The 17497-nt window shown below is 42.5% G+C and overlaps 1 protein-coding gene across 6 annotated transcripts in view; it reads left to right on the top strand.

The window, feature by feature from the left end:
• Positions 1-17497, top strand: part of CTNNA2 (catenin alpha 2) — a 944211-nt gene that overhangs the window by 329691 nt on the left and 597023 nt on the right. For 2 of the 6 annotated variants that reach the window (XM_028122403.1, XM_088026193.1), the window contains exon 7: positions 12338-12346. The exons of the other annotated variants lie outside the window; for them this stretch is intronic. In XM_028122403.1, coding sequence (XP_027978204.1) covers positions 12338-12346 — 9 coding nt within the window. The remainder of the gene's footprint in view (positions 1-12337; positions 12347-17497) is intronic. 6 annotated transcript variants of the gene reach the window in all.

Genomic DNA, 17497 nt, shown 5'->3' with positions numbered 1-17497 from the left:
GAAGTCTACAGGTCTCTGGGCTTCTGAGATACCTAGAGAGCGTTGAGATGTCAACCAAATACCTGAAGTGCACAATCGTGCCACAGTTGTCAAGTTACTCTTGTCCCTTAACAAGCCTTAAAATATTATTTGCCTAAGTCAGAGGAATGTACTATATATTGGGCTCCCACTAGCTTATTAATATGTGAGCCCCACATAAAATTATTTCTGCAAATATGCCCTTGGAGCATGAGACTGATTATGTTATTGGATACATAGTATCAACAGCACCCTAGTGAGTGTGTCCTTTGTGCAAATTGATGGTTGATATTTGGCCCCTTCGTTATGAGGATTTACCTTCACCAATGAATAAATGAGAAAAGTCAGCAGAATGTATATTTGAGATCTGTGGGAAGTCTTGTTAGACCAGCGTGGTGGTCTGATAAAGAAGCAGAACAAAGAAGATAGAGGTTGTCTTTGACCAAGAGTCTCAACTCTGTTTTGAAATGTCTTATCAAATGGATATTGTTTTGTTTTGTTTTGTTTTGTTTTGTTTTAAGCTTGCTTGACCTTTATCAGAAAGCAACTCTGGGCAGAAAATGACCATCCTGAGTCACTGTAGAGCACTTATATAAAGCAAATATATATATATATTTTTTTTACCTAGTCAGGACATCAGCCCCTACTGAAAATATGTGAGGACAGCGCTGGTGACCCGGCCTCACTATTCTTTCTGTAAATACTGACCCGGCACCAAGATGTAGTGTGCACCGGGCCCTAGGGGGTGGTGATGACAGATAACGCCACCCACAGCTCGCTGCCCTGAGGAGTTTAGAGCAGCTCTAAATCTCCCAAACCACCTAAGACAGGGCAGGACAGCTGCCATGTGGCCCTCATGGGCCGTTTGTGCTGCAGGAGCTCCATGGGGGAAGTCACACTCAGCCAAGTGGCTCTGAGGGGACTGTGAGGGAGAAGGACTGTGGAGCTGCACCCTGAAATCTGGGAAGAGAGGGCAGACACGGTGGGGGCCAGAGTCTGAGTCAGTTTGAAATGCATCCAGCAATTTTACCCCCCCTTTCTCCTTTAGCTCTTCATAATGATTGTCTGGTTCGTCACCAAGGCTTCCTTCCCATAGTGTCTAGAAAATGGGCCCTTTGGGTGCCTCACTGCTACCACCCAGTCAAAGACCTTACTGCCTCCTGACGAGGGGACAAAGTCGTCCTTGTTTATTCAGATAGCTACAGTATTTAGTACCAAATCGTACTTCGCAAAACACCTCTGCCACCACACTTATTTCTGCAAAGAAAGCAAAGCCAAACAAGAGCAAAACAGACCCTGCAGGCCTTTCTTGCTCCTCTGGGGTCTGGCACAGACTCTTGAACCTGACGTGCCTTCCAAGCAGGCTCTCCAGCTGTGGTTGGCTTCTCTTGAATTCCTGGACACTTTCTTGGCACAGATTTCTTATTCCCCACCCTTTTGTATTCTTAATTTCCCTCTCAGCAAACAAAATTTTCTCATCCTCATCAAAATGCAGTGACTGTTTCTGGAAAGATCTATCTCGAAGCCCCTCCCTCTGAGCTCTTCCCACCTTTGCTAGACTATCTCCCCTGCCCTGGTTATGAATCAGGCGCTTTTGACATCGCCTCATTTCTCTCTCATGGACACCACTTTAGGCAGTCTTGGGCGTGGAGATCAAGGTCACCTCAGTGTGGTGACTAATCCATAGCTGGGACTAGTTAAGCACCTGCCTGGTAGATTCTTGCTGCCTGACATCAAAAACTGAACATAGGAGCTAGTATTGTTCTCTACTTCAGTAAGAGGAAGGAATAATGCTGGGCATTGATAGCACTGTGGGTGATGAATAGTTAACCAAGACTTTTGGTGAGCACTAAAATCCTAATTAAATATGATTTAATTCTGCTTATAGTGGCAGAAAAGGGTTCTTACAGTTCTTTTGTCTGATTACATCACTTGCTACATTAAGTTCATTAGGAATATTAGGCAATGAATAAAAGCCAAAGGAAATGAACCATTTTTAATGAATGAAGAATAGTATGGAAGCCATTTACTAGCCAAGATGAATAGTAGCAATAAACTGTGGATTCATTTCTTTGACACTCTATTTGCATGCATGCCTGTTGCCTGTTCTTTTCAGAAGCATGGACAGAGTAGGGAATGAGATTTACAGTGTTATTTGGAACTACGTTTTTTTGTTTTTTGGAAATGTTATAGTTGATAATCTGAAGATTCATAAATTATAGACTATGAATAACGTTTTGAGAGTTCAGCTTTCTTATTGAGTTGGGGTGAAGGGAATATTTCATGCACCTTTTTGTTTCATTTCGATGACTAGGTGGCTTCACTCATAAATGGAAGGGTACCTATTCCAAGTCAGCTACCTTTGAGAAACACGTGCTAAGCCTTTGCCATACCACTGACTCGAATCCTGGGCTTTCTGTAGCCAAAAGTTTTTGTATAGATATGTGACTATGAAAGATAAATCTTTCTGAAGTTTAAAATTCTGCAGTGTTTTCAAAGAGGTAGCCACTGCACTTTTGTAGGAATTTTAATTTAACTGAAAAAAGAGGAAAACAGTCTTATCTTTCCATCATTGCCTAAACCTTTTAAAAGTATATATTAAAATTCATATCACTTGGATATTCATGCCTATGGCCTTCAAAACTTTTTCTTTAATCCACTCCCCTCCCCAGCCCCCAGGAGAAATCACAGTGCAGACAGCAATTAAGAGACAGCTGGTTTCTTCCACAAAATGGGCTTTTTAAAAATACGCCTTTCATAACACTCTCCTTATAGGGAGTTCTGGTCCCTGGCATTTCAGCCTTCTCCGTAGGGTATACACTCATCAGGATATTAGTGATTAAAGGTGGTAGAAGCTTGCTACGCCAGGATTTGTTGTTGCTAGCTTTCAGCTGTCTGGAGTCAAATGATTGCTACCTTCAATATTAGGCAAACAAACAAAAAATAGCCATAAGGGACACCTGAGCGTTGGCCTTAGGCAGAGTTTGAGAGGCTGAGGCCAAGCTGTAGAGACTGTCTCTCACTCCCCAATAAGCCTACCAGTTCTGCCTCTGAATTCCCTCTCAAACATGTGTCTTCTCCGTGTGGTCCTGGTGCAGGCCCAAGAGTAAGCATGTCGCCGCCCATCCCACCTCTGCAAACAGCTGCTCATATTCCATCTCCCCGCTGTAATTGATTCCTAACAGATCAGCCAGGGGCATCTCCCCTAAACCCAAAGTTGCATGTTTTCCCCTTGTCTATAGTATCAGGCACAAATTCAGCAGTGTGGAAAATATGATCCTTCCATGATGTGGTCTTGACCTTTCATGTTTGTGAGAGCGAGATGGAATGGTACAAGGAGAGCAACAGAGAACATAGGGAAGGGAACCAACATTTAACAAGACTTGACTCTGTGCTTGGCACTTCTATATATATTTTTTATTTCTGTAAATCAGTTAAGGAGGTATTATTTATGCATCCAATTGTCTTCCATCCATCCAACCATTCATCCATTTTTTCCACTCTTATATTCATTCAACTAACCGTGCCCAGCACAGTTCAAAATCAAAGCCTCTACTTTCATGTAGCATATATTTCAGCTGGGCAATGAGCATTAATCAACTGTTGCTATCTGCGGCTGATCATGAAGTCTCCTGTAAGCAGGGGGAAGCCACAGGGCATTTTTGGTCACGCACTGGTGTTTCACAGTTGTGCTTAGCAAATTTTGACTCAGCAGAGTGTCCAGAATAGAACGAGATGGGATGAGGCAAGGGAGGGAGACCTACTGGGGGCCCATTGCCATAATTCAGGCAAGGAATAATGTGGGCCTGGAAAGGGCACTGGTAGTGGAATTACAAGGAAGGATGGATAGTAGAATATTTATGGATGAAGACTCTGGTTCTTGGCCATTGAAGGGATGTGGAGAGCAAAGTTGGAGGAGACTCAGAAATGACTGCAGTTTTAAGTGTGGAGAACTGGATGTCTGGTGTTCCCTTTAAGCACATATTTGGAAAATTGTGGAAAATGGAAAAGGAAGATTTCTTTGCTATCATGTTGACTTACAAGCATCACACAATTAGAGAAACACAGCTCTATCATTGCACACTGGCCTGTAGCATTGTTTGAAGGCATTAAATGAGTATTTGCACTTTCTGACAATGCAAAAAGAGCCTTCGATGGAAAGGTGAATTAATTTCTGCTGTGGGGTAGTAGAAAGGATGAAAAACAAATAAGCAAACAAAACAGCAATCACTGCAGGAATCTGGGATTAACAGAGCTCACCCTTTTGTTATTTAGGGGCAGCATCTTTAAAAACTCTTTCTGTTTACAATTTCAGATAGTATTTGCCTTGTTTTCATATCTTCGTATTGGGCCTGCCACTGCCAGCCACCCTCTCCCTATTAACGTTCCCTCCAAATCGATAATTGATACTGTACTTCCTACAGCGGGTAGAGTACCAGAGATAAGATTTTCTATTTTCCCAAAGCCTCAAGGTCACAAGTCCTTGGGGAAGGGGAGCATATTGATGACCTTGAATTGTCCAAAGAAGGGAAAAGTGCACATTCTCAGTGCCCTGAGCTAACAGGGCCCCTGCTGGGCTGTTCTTCCTTTCCTGCTGAGGCATTTGTGGCACAGGGTTGACAGGGAACCTGAGCAGAGCTTGAAGTGAAAAGGCAGTGGGGCGGGGAGTAGTGAGTCAGCAAATGACTTCCCTATCTGCCAACTGAGATTTCAACCTTTACCCCAAATGCTCCCATCCAGGTAGAAGCAGGCTGCCATCCCGGGCTCATCAGAGACACTTCTTACCACTAAGGGTAGAACATTTCTGGAAAAGACCTAAATAAGGGTATCCCAGAGGACTTGTAGCCAAGCTCTTACATGATTTTTACACCTGGCATGCGTTCCTGGTTTTGGTTTTAATTTTTCCCCCATTTGACACAGCTTTTTTGTGTCTGTGTTTATGTGTGTAGAAGGCTTAGATGATCCGTAATTGACAGCTTTCTCCCCAGAGTCTCTGTTACACAGTAGAACTCTGCATTAGCCATTATTGCCCCCTATGGTCAAATAATTGGGGAAGATTCTCTAAGTAAAATATTTCTCTAAGGTTATGGCCAAATTCAGCATTGTTTTTCTTTCCTGTCTTTCCCCTTATATTATCATACTCAGGCTTATCATTCTATTATTTTCTTTTGAGGGTAGCTATGAATTAACTGCATGGCCAATAATATTGTACATCTATCTAAATGTTAGAACATAAAAAATGATATTTTAAAATTTAATTTGATCCTGAACAAATCTTTGAAGTGTGAATATATGTGTGTTTTTGTTTTTGTTTTCATTTACGCTTCATAGTAGAAGAAACAGAACCTGGGCATTTAAGGGACTTTTCTCCTGGGCACCAGGCTAGAAATTGGCAGAGACTGGAATGGAGGCCAAGGCCAGGCATACTTACCCCAGGGAACTTGCCTGTCTATAGTAAAGGGAGAGAAGTGGACTAACTCAGCAGTTTGCAGACTGAGTTCTGTAGGTCACTGATGTTACCAGAGGATACCTTGAGGATGAAGGATGAGTATGATGCCTCATGGGCACAGCTTTGGGTTCCTGCCCTCCCCTCCCCCCTGTGACCCCAGGGCAGCTTTATGGCCATTTGTCTCACAGAGTGTGAGTCCACGTGCAGTTTCGTTTTGAAAAGCTAACATGTACTGTTACAGCTTTCAAACAGTTTAAAAACCATGGCACTGAGGTTTAGGATACTGTTCGTTTTTTACTTTCTCTATCTCTGAGCGTCAGATTCTGCTTCACCAAATAACTCAGAATTTACTCATTTCTGCACATATCTCTATTTACTTCTAAGCTTTTGAGGCTTTAAACAGTGTTGATTTTAAGCATGCTTCGTGACAACCCTAAACTATTCCAAATGATTCCAAGGTTCACATAGACTTTGTAATGTTCTCTAAGAAGTGCCTTATTGCATCTTTGAATTTGAGATATTCCTGCCTGGGTTTGCTTCCTTTGTTAAAGACACACCGTCTAGCCAGAAGGCTCTTCAGAGCAAACTTTTAATGTCTAAGCATTAGTTTAGGGGCAGAAGTGGGGTGGTGCCACATGGAGTACTCTTAGGCTAAGAGGAATATTGACACAGCCATAGAATTAGTTTAGATTTCACTAAAGCCAATGGCTGGAGTCAAGAGAGGTTTGGGCTCAGTCAGGTCTGGAAGAAGTTCCATCAAAATGAGTTTGGTCAAGTGGACAACGGATGCTCTGAATCATTGTCTGCAGTATTTCTCTGAACTCTAGAGCAAACATGTACATGACTACTCTTGGTGAAATCCTAGGAGGGAGGTAACCTTAGACTGTCTAATAAAAAGGAGAGGGTGGGGAGCAAAGAAATAAGGATGGAAGAGAAGTCTACAGTAGACAAAGGAGGCTTCAGTGGAGAAAATTCTACAGTGAGAACAGGGAAAATTGGGTTCTCAGATGCCAGGCCCCATGAGCTATGCGTATCCATGTGGTCACAACTCTGCTCCCCTGTTCCCTGGTTCTCTCAAGTCTGCACGCAGCCATCAGTCTCCTCAGAGCTGTGCCCTCTGCCCTCCTCACTGGTGAGCTCCTGTGGGCAGGAGAGCGCCAGGCCCTGTCAACCCAGCGTGACCACGCATCTAGCCTCCTTTCCCTTCACTCCTTCTTCCAGCCACATTGAACTTATCACCTCTCCTGTCTGTGTCTTTCTATATACACTGGAATGCTCATCCCTCTGTGGAAAATTTATCTCATCAAAATTATCTCCACATTTGTCACATTTTCTCACTCCCTCTAAGTGGTGAAACATGTTTTCAAAGCTTCTCCTAGCCATTAGTGATGGTCAGAGTGATGGTGCTACTGGAAGCAGCAGTATCTGATGAAGAGAACCATTGCTGCCGTTGCTTTCTTACCCTGATGCCACCAGGTCATGTTTTCATCTTGAGGGGACCATATTGGGGTTGACATGAGGACAGAGTTGTGCTGAGCACGGAGTCATCTGTGTTGTCTCCATTTCATTCGATCCCCTCTCTTATCATTGCACTGCCACTTCTGCCTGTTCTCAATCCATTTCTGATCTTAAAGCCGAGACTGAACTCTGTGAGGTGTCAAGGCCAAATAGAAATAACCTGCCAACATCACTGGGAGCTGGAATTGATGCCACTCACGCAGACTCCAATTGACAGCCATATAAAGAATGTAACTTCCCCTGCATGCAGGTTCCCTTGAGTCTCAGCAGTGGACATTGTGCCTTGAAAATACGGGGTCATAATCAGGACACTATTTTTTATCAGCAGAAGGGAAAATGAAGCTGTGATTCCTTTTTGCACCTTTTCTTACCTCTTAGTGGACCCCAAGTACAAGGAAATAGGTAGAATTCTGTATGTTTATTGCATACTTAAGGAACTCTGAAAGGCCGAGTGAAAGGAACCCTACATTTGAGGGGAAGGATGAGTTTGTGAGGCTTGGGCACCACCCATCTCCCCCCACCCCTGACAAGAACCCAACAGCTCCATTGGATTCAGCAATGGGACAAAATTGTCCAAAGTGTGATCTGAGACACATTAGATCTTTGGACTCTTAGTAGATATTACTAAGTCATGTTCGTTTACTCAAACTGATGAGAAAATAGAGGTTAAAATACTAGATTTTTTTTTTTTTTAACTGCAGGACTTTTCAGAATCTTTCTATGCTTGAATGTTTGTGATTTTCCAAGAAGAGAGACAATGTTTAGTCCTCCCAGACTTAGCTGAGTATAGTAACCATTTGGGGGGAGAATTTCATAGGACTAATTATTTTTTGCAGACTTTGTTGCTAGGAGATAGAGATAGGACATAGTTCAATGCTAATTGTGTAGGGCTGTGATATTGTGATTTATAATAAGAAATATATATTTGGGGGCGCCTGGGTGGCTCAGTTGGTTGAGCGACTGCCTTCGGCTCGGGTCATGATCCTGGAGTCCCGGGATCGAGTCCCGCATCGGGCTCCCTGCTCGGCAGGGAGTCTGCTTCTCCCTCTGACCCTCCCCCCTCTCATGTGCTCTCTATCTCTCATTCTCTCTCTCAAATAAATATAAAAAAAAAAAAAGAAATATATATTTGGGGCGCCTGGGTGGTTCGGATGGTTAAGCATCTGCCTTCGGCTCAGGTTATGATCTGGGGTTCTGGGATCGAGTCCGCGTCAGGCTTCCTGCTTCTTGGGGAGCCTGCCTCTCCCTCTGCCCCCCCTTTCATGAATAAATAAAATATTTTTTAAAAAAAGAAAGAAATATATATTTGGTCTTCATTTCTGTCCTTGCACAGAGCTTCTAAAACCTGGGAATTTCCTAAGTGCTAAGAGAGACAAAGGAGTCTTTTGGACCCCACCTAAGGATGGAGGCTGGTTCCAGGAGAACCATGTGATTAGAGGGTTGGAACTTTCAGTCCCACCCCTTGACCTCCCAGGAGTGGAGGAGGGGCTGGAGGTTTAATCCATAGCCAATGACCAATGATTTAATTGAGCATTCCTATGTAATTGAAGCCTCCACAAGAACCCCAAAGGACAGCGTTTAAAGAACTTCCAGGTTAGTGAACACATGGAGATTTGGGCAGAGTTGGTGGGCTTGTAGAGGGCATGGAAGTTCTAATCCTTTCCCTATAGCTTGCCTTATGCATCTCTTTCATGTGGCTGTTCCGGAATTATATCCTTTAATAATAAACTGGTAACCTAGTAACTAAAATATTTCTCTAAGTTCTGTGAACTACTCTAGCAAATTAATAGAACCAAAGGAGGAGATTGTCAGAACCTCTGACCGATCTTTGGATAAATAGTGTCAGAATTAAGTTGAATTATTAGCACACCCAGCTGGTATCCAAGAATTGTTCAGTGGTGTGTGTGTGGAGGGGCACCCCCCCAATGGTGGAATTGGGTTCAGAGTCATTTACAGGTATATGTTATAAGTGACAGAAAGTCAAAAGTAGGGTTTGTGAAGAAAGGGACTCATTTTCAAAGGACCCCAAGGAATTTTGAAAAGTGGAAGAATGAAAGAAAGCCTATAAGCTAGTCAGAGACAGTTGTGACCAATAAATAAATAAATAAATAAATAAATAAATAAATAAATAAATAAATAAATAAAATTAGTAGTGAATACCTACTTAGTTATTATTCTAGTTCAGGCAGTTGGATCAGTGCTTTACCTGCATTTTCCCACTTTATCTTCTTGAGATGGGGCTACCATCATCTCCATGTTATAGAGGAAGAGAAGAGAGGTTGGAGAAACTGTCCAAAATCACAAAGCTACTAAGTACGCTCAGTATTTAACTCAGGCTGCCTGACGCCAGAATCTTTGCTCTTTATTGGAAGATCCCTGTCCAAGGAGATGGCAGGGGGTAGGAGTGGGGGACTTATTGGTAGGTGTGAGTGGTGCCATTTGGCAATAATGCTGGGAAGACTGAGCAGTACTAGATTGCAGAGGACCCTGAGACTCTGCCGGGAAGCTCAGACTCCTCACATTTACGCCAGGCCACTGCATATGCTTGTGTATGTGTGTAGTTGTGTAGTTGTACACTGTACGAGACACCTTATAAGGGGCAAGTAGGGGCTACATCAGTCCAGAAGAAGGGGCACATTTTAAAAATCTGCATAAAAATGCCATCAGGGTTAGGAGTGGCCCAAATGATGTTGAGTAAGAGAAAGCCTTTTAAATCCCTTGTCTATCATCTCCAGTGAGCTTACTTTGTGGACATTTGTCACTCAAAAGAGAAATGCTTGAGTAGAAAACAGAGTACTTACTGGCAGCCATCAATATCTGTGCTTTATTTGTTTCACTCACCTGCTATGGTAGAAATCTTATAAATTATTAATGGTATGGAAAATACTAGTTTGGGTCTACCAAGGGGTGCCATGGGGAAAAAAAAAAGTCCTAGAAAGCCTATATCCACAGATTAGCTTTAGAGAAAAGAAGAGTTATTCTGCTTATGAATTAAAAAAAAAAAACTAATAGGTTAGCTGCATGCTCAATTAATTTGTTCATATTATGCAATTAGAAATAATCCAGATAACTCATGTTTATCAATATATTTGTTTTAGCAAGGGCAACTAAAGAATGAGGCGATTCTTAGATTAGTGGTTTTCAAACTAATTCAGGTAGTAGAACATCTGAAGTGTAATACATTGCAATATTTAATTATTTTTTAATATTTAACTCAATAAAGTAGGGGTATGTGTCACATTGGGACTGTGATTACATTGTATAGAGCAATATAAAATCTCACCCATGAACATTCATGTCCACTAAAGAACAAGCTTCTATAGTCAATGGCTATTCAAAAGTTTCTCTATTCAGTATCTAGTACTCATCACTTTTTAAATTAAGTTGCTTTAGATTTGATTTAGAAGGTGCTTAATATTTAAGGGAAAAATTAGGGACCAAGGCACAATTCTGACAACATTCAGTTGCTATGATTTGGAGGGAGACCAAATACATGTTGGCAATGTAACTTGGATGTTTAACCTGTATAAACTTTGAGAACCATGCTTCTAGATGTGTCTTAGTCCATTTGGGTTGCTATAACGGAATAGCACAGGCAACGTGGCTAATAAACAACAAAAATTTATTTCTCAGAGTTCTGGAAGGTGGGAAGTAAGATCAGGGAGCCATCATGGTTGCCTTCTGGTGAGGGCCCTCTTCCTGGCTCATAGCTGGCCCTTTCTAGGTATGTTCTCATATGGCAGAAGGGGCAAGGGGATATCTCTGGAGCCTCCTTTATAAAGCACTAATCCCAGGGCGCCTGGGTGGCTCAGTCGGTTAAGCGACTGCCTTCGGCTCAGGTCATGATCCTGGAGTCCCGGGATCAAGTCCCGCATCGGGCTCCCTGCTCGGCGGGGAGTCTGCTTCTCCCTCTGACCCTCTTCCCTCTCGTGCTATCTCTCATTCTCTCTCTCTCAAATAAATAAATAAAATCTTTATAAAGCACTAATCCCATTCATGAAGGTTCCACCTTCATCGCTAAAACACCTCCCAAAGACCTACTTCCTAATACTACCATCTTTGGGAGTTAGGATTTCAAAATGCAAATTTTGAGGGGACGCAAGCATTCAGACTACAGCAATATACTGTTTGCAGGAAGTGTTTCAAATCCATCTCAGTGATAATAATAATATTTGTTAAGTGCTTAAGATGGGCTACATGTTCTACACATGTCCTTTTGGAATCATAACATTCCTATGAGATAGATACACAGGAGGAAGCTGAGGCATAGAAAGCAACTTGTGTAGAACTCCACAGCTAATGTGTAAGAGGGCCATGCTTCAAATAAAGACCCCAAAGATCATACTACTATAAAACCATGATGTTATTGGGTTTAATTCCATCTGCTATAATCTGTGGAAATCTCCATTATGCTGAGGACCTGATCCCAAGAATGGAATGTCTGATGGTAGAGTTTCCCGGATGGATGTGGGTGCTGAAGCTTGGTAACTAGGGACCCTATAGCCTGTTCTTGTGGGCACTATTCTGGTTACCAGAATGACTAAAAGTTCCAGACACCTTGGAAAGTTGCTTTGAAATGTCGTCTGTTTCCCATGCATTGCTCTCTTTTTCTGTCATCTTTGCTTCCTTATACTGTTCTATTCTCTCCCATTGGAATCCCCATGCAGACCTGCCTTCTTTGACAGGGCCATAGAGTTGAGACATTCTTACCATTCACCTCACTGACCCATGAGATCTTATTATTTCTGGGTCCTGTCTCTTCAGCATCACACTGAATCTTTTTTAATTCATTTGTAGCTAGTATCAGTGTTACCCTTTTTATGTGAAGTTGTTTGATTATAACTTTCAAAGTGGGAATTTCCGTATCTATTCTTACTCAAAACAGTGGAGCCAGAGCTATCTCAAATCCTGAATTCATATGTGAGTTCCACATCTAATTTAAGCTTATTTACTTCTCTGAGTTTAAATTTGCTAATCTCTAGGATGGCAGTGGCTAACAACTATAGCCTAGGGGTTATGGAGAGGACAAAGATTATGCTTACAGATATCAACTAGCATAATATATTCTCATATTTGAGAGACCGTATTAATTGTAAATTGTAAATGAGTTACAATTCATTTTTCAAGTTATTTTTTTTTTTTCTTTTCCACTTCTATCAAGACTTTTTCACCTATCTTAACTGGAAGAGATCATAAATATTCCCATGTTTTATCACTAAGAACAACCAGGGTGTAAGTTTACAATTTGCCTTAAATCTTAATAGCAGAACCAGAAGGGAACCCACTTTTCCTGACTCTCGATCTTATGGCTTAGGGGAGACCAACCTTTCTGTACTCTTAAAAAACACACAGTGTAGGTATGTGTCCACTTTTGCCACCCTGTCTGTGTGGCTGGGTAGTGCTGAGGGACCGGGGCGGGGGGGGGGGGGAAGAAGATGAGACCCACCTCCTTCATCCAAGCCATCAGGAAGATGTGTCTGAAAGCTCTTTGAGATAGGGCAGCCTTCCCTTTCTAGTAAAAATCCTTGTGTCTCTGTTCACTTTCTTTAATGGTTCTCATTAGAGATCAGATTTGGGTGGGTTGGGGGGGGATCTATCTTATTCTCTACTAAGAGAAAAAGCGTTGGGGGTGTGGGAGGAAATTTGCCAGCAGAGTCCTAGAAGGACCAGTGCACCAACCCTTCCCATAAGTATTGAAGGAGGTGAAGATGGTACAAAGACAACCATGCTTAGAGTCAGAGCATGGGTTCGAGTCATCTGGAGGCTGGGAGATTCTCGAAAAGTTTCTCAGCTCCTCCTGTTTTTTATCCTGTGAAGAAGAGCCTCACACCCACTTCACCAACTTACAAGGCTGAAAAGAGGAAAATCTTTTGAAAACACTTAATGAACTGTAAAATTCTATAGAATTTTAGGAGACATTTATGATCATGGGGCTCTGTGATCCAGATCCACAGCTTTATATCAGGTTTCTGCTTCCCTTCTCGCTGTCGGGAACAGATGGAATACTAGAGTTCTGACTTTTTATTTTGACTGCCTGGTCTAGACATGAAACTTCTGTATGTTTTCAGATACCTCTCTGGAAGAAGAAGTGTGGCACAGACCAGGCCATTTAGAAAGCACAGTTGTTATTTGTGTTTCCTTATCTCTCCCGCAGTCACCCCACTGTGCTTTTAAGGATGGTTGGGGAGGGAGAGCTGGACCCCCATGGTGAGGAGTAATGAGTTTCCCTAGCTTTTCTGTGAACCAGCTCTTTGGAAAGCTAACCTTCTCCCCAGGCACTCACTACTAATTAAGAGGAGGCTGGTGGTGCCAGTGGAAGTCTACTGAAGCAGTTCTCCCCGTGTTTTCCATCACTTGCACATCAACTCTCTTTTTCTTCTTCACTCTGGGAGGAGTCGTGCACGGGAAGTCACTTGGGCAACTGTAGACCGAGACTCACGGACATGGCCATGTATCTGGGCGACCCACTGTTAGGTGTGGTGTCTGCAGTCACACTGCCTGGATTTGAATCCCAGCCCTGCTCCTACCTAACTGTGCATCTTTGCACACATTACTTACCATCTTTCATATGCAGGTTCATTACCTGTGAAATGGAAAGAGCAGTAGGTCCCTCAGTGGGGGGCTTGTTTGAATATTTGTAAATCATATAATGCTTAGTGCGAAATTGCTTCTCAGTGATTGGCCTCAGTGGCTCTTTTAATCAGTCCCTCATTGAGCAAATAATTCTTTTTTTTTAAAGATTTTATTTATTTATTTGAGAGAGAGAATGAGAGATAGCACGAGAGGGAAGAGGGTCAGAGGGAGAAGCAGGTTCCCTGCTGAGCAGGGAGCCCGATGTGGGACTCGATCCCAGGACTCCAGGATCATGACCTGAGCCGGAGGCAGTTGCTTAACCAGCTGAGCCACCCAGGCGCCCTGAGCAAATAATTCTTGAGCATCTACTTTGTGCAGGACGAGATGTTAGTGTGGGGGATCTTGCAGATAGTATTGCAGGCTTTCAGGGACACTGCAGTGCAGAGGGAGCTCTCTGTTTAAATCAAATCACAAGACATGTCTCCAGTCTGGGGTGTTGGAGAAGATGTGCTGGGTGGGATGGAAGGCGTCTTCTTCCACTTTCAGAGTGCTAGAACCGAGCCAAGCGAAGGAAGAAGGCGGCACAGGGAATCCCATGGTGGCAACCTTGTCCCAGTACAAGGCTGAGAGCCCCTGGGAACTGCAATTCCCTGCAGGAGCTGCTGTAAATCTGATTAACAGAAAAGGAAAGCGGGAGCTTCTCCCCACAGCTCCAGCTCTCACCTGGGCCCGCAATGTGGTCCTTTCGCTCTGAGAACTGCATACCTTCTATTTTCCTCTCCCCCAACATCCTTTCAAAGCATAGCCTTCCAAATGCCTTTCCTCTTCTGAAGCCAATATAGTTTTTACAGTTGGAGTTAGCTGCAATGTCTTTCACAGCTCGCAAGTCATTGGGAAGATTTGATGCTCATTCTGCTAAAATATTGCTGCCTGAAGACTCAACTGTGAAATGCAGCTGTCTTGTGTGTTCGCACTGAGCAGTATGCCTGGCATGCATGCGCACATATACAGGTTATAGATGAAAAAATTGGAAAATCAGTATGCTTATTATGTGAGGCAATTCTGCTTTATTATAGGTATTATTCATCCTGAAAAATTTAAGATTTTATTTTTATTTATGAGAGAGAGGGAAAAACAGGGAGAGGAACAAGCCGAGTACAGAGCCCAATGCAAGGCCGAATCCCAGGACCCCAGATCATGTCTCGCACCGAAACCAAGAGTCGGACACCCAACTGACTGAGCCACCCGGGCGCGCCCCTGACCAATTTAGAAGATAACATTGCCAGTAAGGATCTGGGTTCTACAAGGTGTGTGTGTGTGTCTGTGTGTGCCTGTGTGTGTCTGTGTGTGTGTGTGTGTGCGTGTGTGTGTGTGTGTGACAAAGAGACAGAACAAAAGAGGGAAAGAGGAAGAAGATATGTTCTCATCCAGGAAAATTGGTAGCAGTCTAAATTCTTGAGCCATGATCTATACACTGGGTAAATGAAAGCTCTTTATAAAAGACTTTGGAAACAATCCTGATTAAATGTTGTCTTTGTCACTATAGAAGTTGTATGAATCTGAGTGAATTAGTTAGACTTACCAAGGTATACTACCCATCTGTAAAAAATGCTACCCACCTCCAGTAACCTTTGTCAGAATTAAATGTGATCATATGAATAAAATGTACTTTGCACTCTGTCTGACAAACATTGAGAGGTAATATTTCCCTACCCCTTCTCTTCTATCCCTGGGGATTTATATAAGCAAGTAATGAAATTCTTCTCACCCTTCCCACACATTTCCTCTTAGAAAGCCATAGGGTTTCCTGATTTTAATCTGACTAGCATCTCCCAGGACGCACCTCTTAGGAGAACGAGACAAAGTTCAAGCTTACCCCTCAGCCACCTTCATCAAGCAGCTTGTATGATAGTTGCATTTGGTGAGGTTTTAATATGCAGTAATTTCCAATGATTTTGAAATTGTCACACGTGGTGAGGACAGTCTTATAAAACAGTCTTAAAAAGAAAATCTTATACTTTGTTTTGAGTATGCCCTCTTGGAACAAGAGTTGCAAGAATAAGTTTTTGCAACTGTTCAAAGAATCTGTGCTTTTACCCAGAATTTGTACCGAAATTGAAGAGCATCAAGTGCTCTGTAAGATTGAAGCTCTCCATGTGTAGATTTTCAAGTGTAGAATCAATGGCTTCATTGGGGTTAAGGCTTAAATGGAATGTTACCACCCTCATCCTTGCCATAAATTAGATTGCCAGCATCAAGAGCATGGAATTTACTCCTTTTTACAAGGGGAGTCTCCTCATCCCATGCAGAAGAAATACACCTCCTACAGATTGCTTTCTCCACCCCACAAGAGGAAAGAATATGTGCTTACTATTGTTTTAAAAACCTAGAAACCTTACTCAATCTAATGCATTACAGAAGCTTTCCTATCAAAGCTAATACTAAGAAAATTTTACTTAGATTTTCAACTAAAGGCAAGCTTGGTACAATGCTACAGTTCCAAAACTTTTTTGCTGTGTCATCCTATTTCAAATATAAATGTGGGCAGTACCCACAACACCCAGATGCATAACAGGTAATAAAGAGTTGCTCTTATGAAAGTTGGGAGCTTGGATCCCCATCTGTTTGGCCTCTTTTATGCTGCCTGCACCTCCTTCACCATCATCACCTAAGCCAGCACTTCGGAATACTAGGGCCGCCCAGATCACTGGGAAACTGCTGGCATAGTGGAAAGAGAACCAGCCGTGCAACAGAACACCTGGTTCTAGTGCTAGTTCAGCTCACACCTTGCTCCGTGTCTTGAGAGGCAATCACCATACCTCTCCAGACCTGTTTCCCCCTGTCCAGTGAGGGAATGAAACAAATGATCTTCATGGTCCTCCTGTTCTGATCTGTTGTTTGAAGTGATTGATGTCCATCAAAGCATTACCTTTACCTGCTTCATGCAGAAGTGCAGTGTTCAAAGATTGACCATGGTATTGAGCTCAAATGATGGAGTATTTCAGTCCAACCAAAGCAGGCATACAGTGCTTCCCACCACTGGGACATTATCTGGAAGCTGAGAAAATGTGTAGAACAGGGGTACTTTGTACATGCCTCTGTTATCTGCCTTCTGATTATTTGGGTCCTGTCTCCTTCCCTTGGTGTGCTTTTAGAGGGCCGACAGTATCTTATTGATCTCTTGGCTCTCATTGCCTAGCTTGGTGCCAGGCAGAGAGAAGATGCTTTGTTTATATTTGATGAACAGATGAGTGTGCAGTGATTGTGATGGGAAGAAGCCCAGCAGTTAGAGTTTTCCATTCAAAAGCCCCTTGTCATTGCCATATGTGGTCTCTTATTTGGAATGTGTTCCGTCAAGATAATGGTCCACCAGGGGCACATGAGGGAAGACTATGCCAATTCTTGAGGCAAATCTTATTAAGCAGTGTCTTGTTGCCTCTTGGAAAGAGGAGGCTCCTTTTCCTGAGACTTTTAAGTTAGCTTATCAAGGCATTTTTGCTCCCAAGTAGCTTCCTATTCCTGGGGTCAGCAAATACTTTCTATAAAGTGCTAGTAGTAAATATTTAAACTTCATGGACCATATGGTCTCTGCCATAACTACTTAGTGCTACTGTTATAGCAGAAAAACAGCCACAGATAATATATAAATGAATGAACATGGCTGTGTTCCAATAAAACTTTTAAAATCAGACAGTGGTCCAGATATGGCCCACAGGGTATAGTTGGTTGACCTCTATCCTAGCTTATGATGCAGAAGTCCCACAAAGTTCTTTTTTTTAAGTTTCCAGACCTATTTTATTTTATTTTTTTATTTATTTTTATTTTTATTTTTTTCTTTAAATTTTTTATTGTTATGTTAATCACCATACATTACATCATTAGTTTTTGATGTAGTGTTCCATGATTCATTGTTTGTGCATAACACCCAGTGCTCCACGC

This window comes from Eumetopias jubatus, unplaced genomic scaffold, assembly GCF_037043125.1.
Source record: "Eumetopias jubatus isolate StellerSeaLion01/CBP00866 unplaced genomic scaffold, mEumJub1_p1.0 scaffold_9, whole genome shotgun sequence".
NCBI lineage: Eukaryota > Metazoa > Chordata > Mammalia > Carnivora > Otariidae > Eumetopias > Eumetopias jubatus.
The sequence above is the reverse complement of the archived record's forward strand: the minus strand, read 5'-3'. Positions and strand labels throughout refer to the sequence as shown.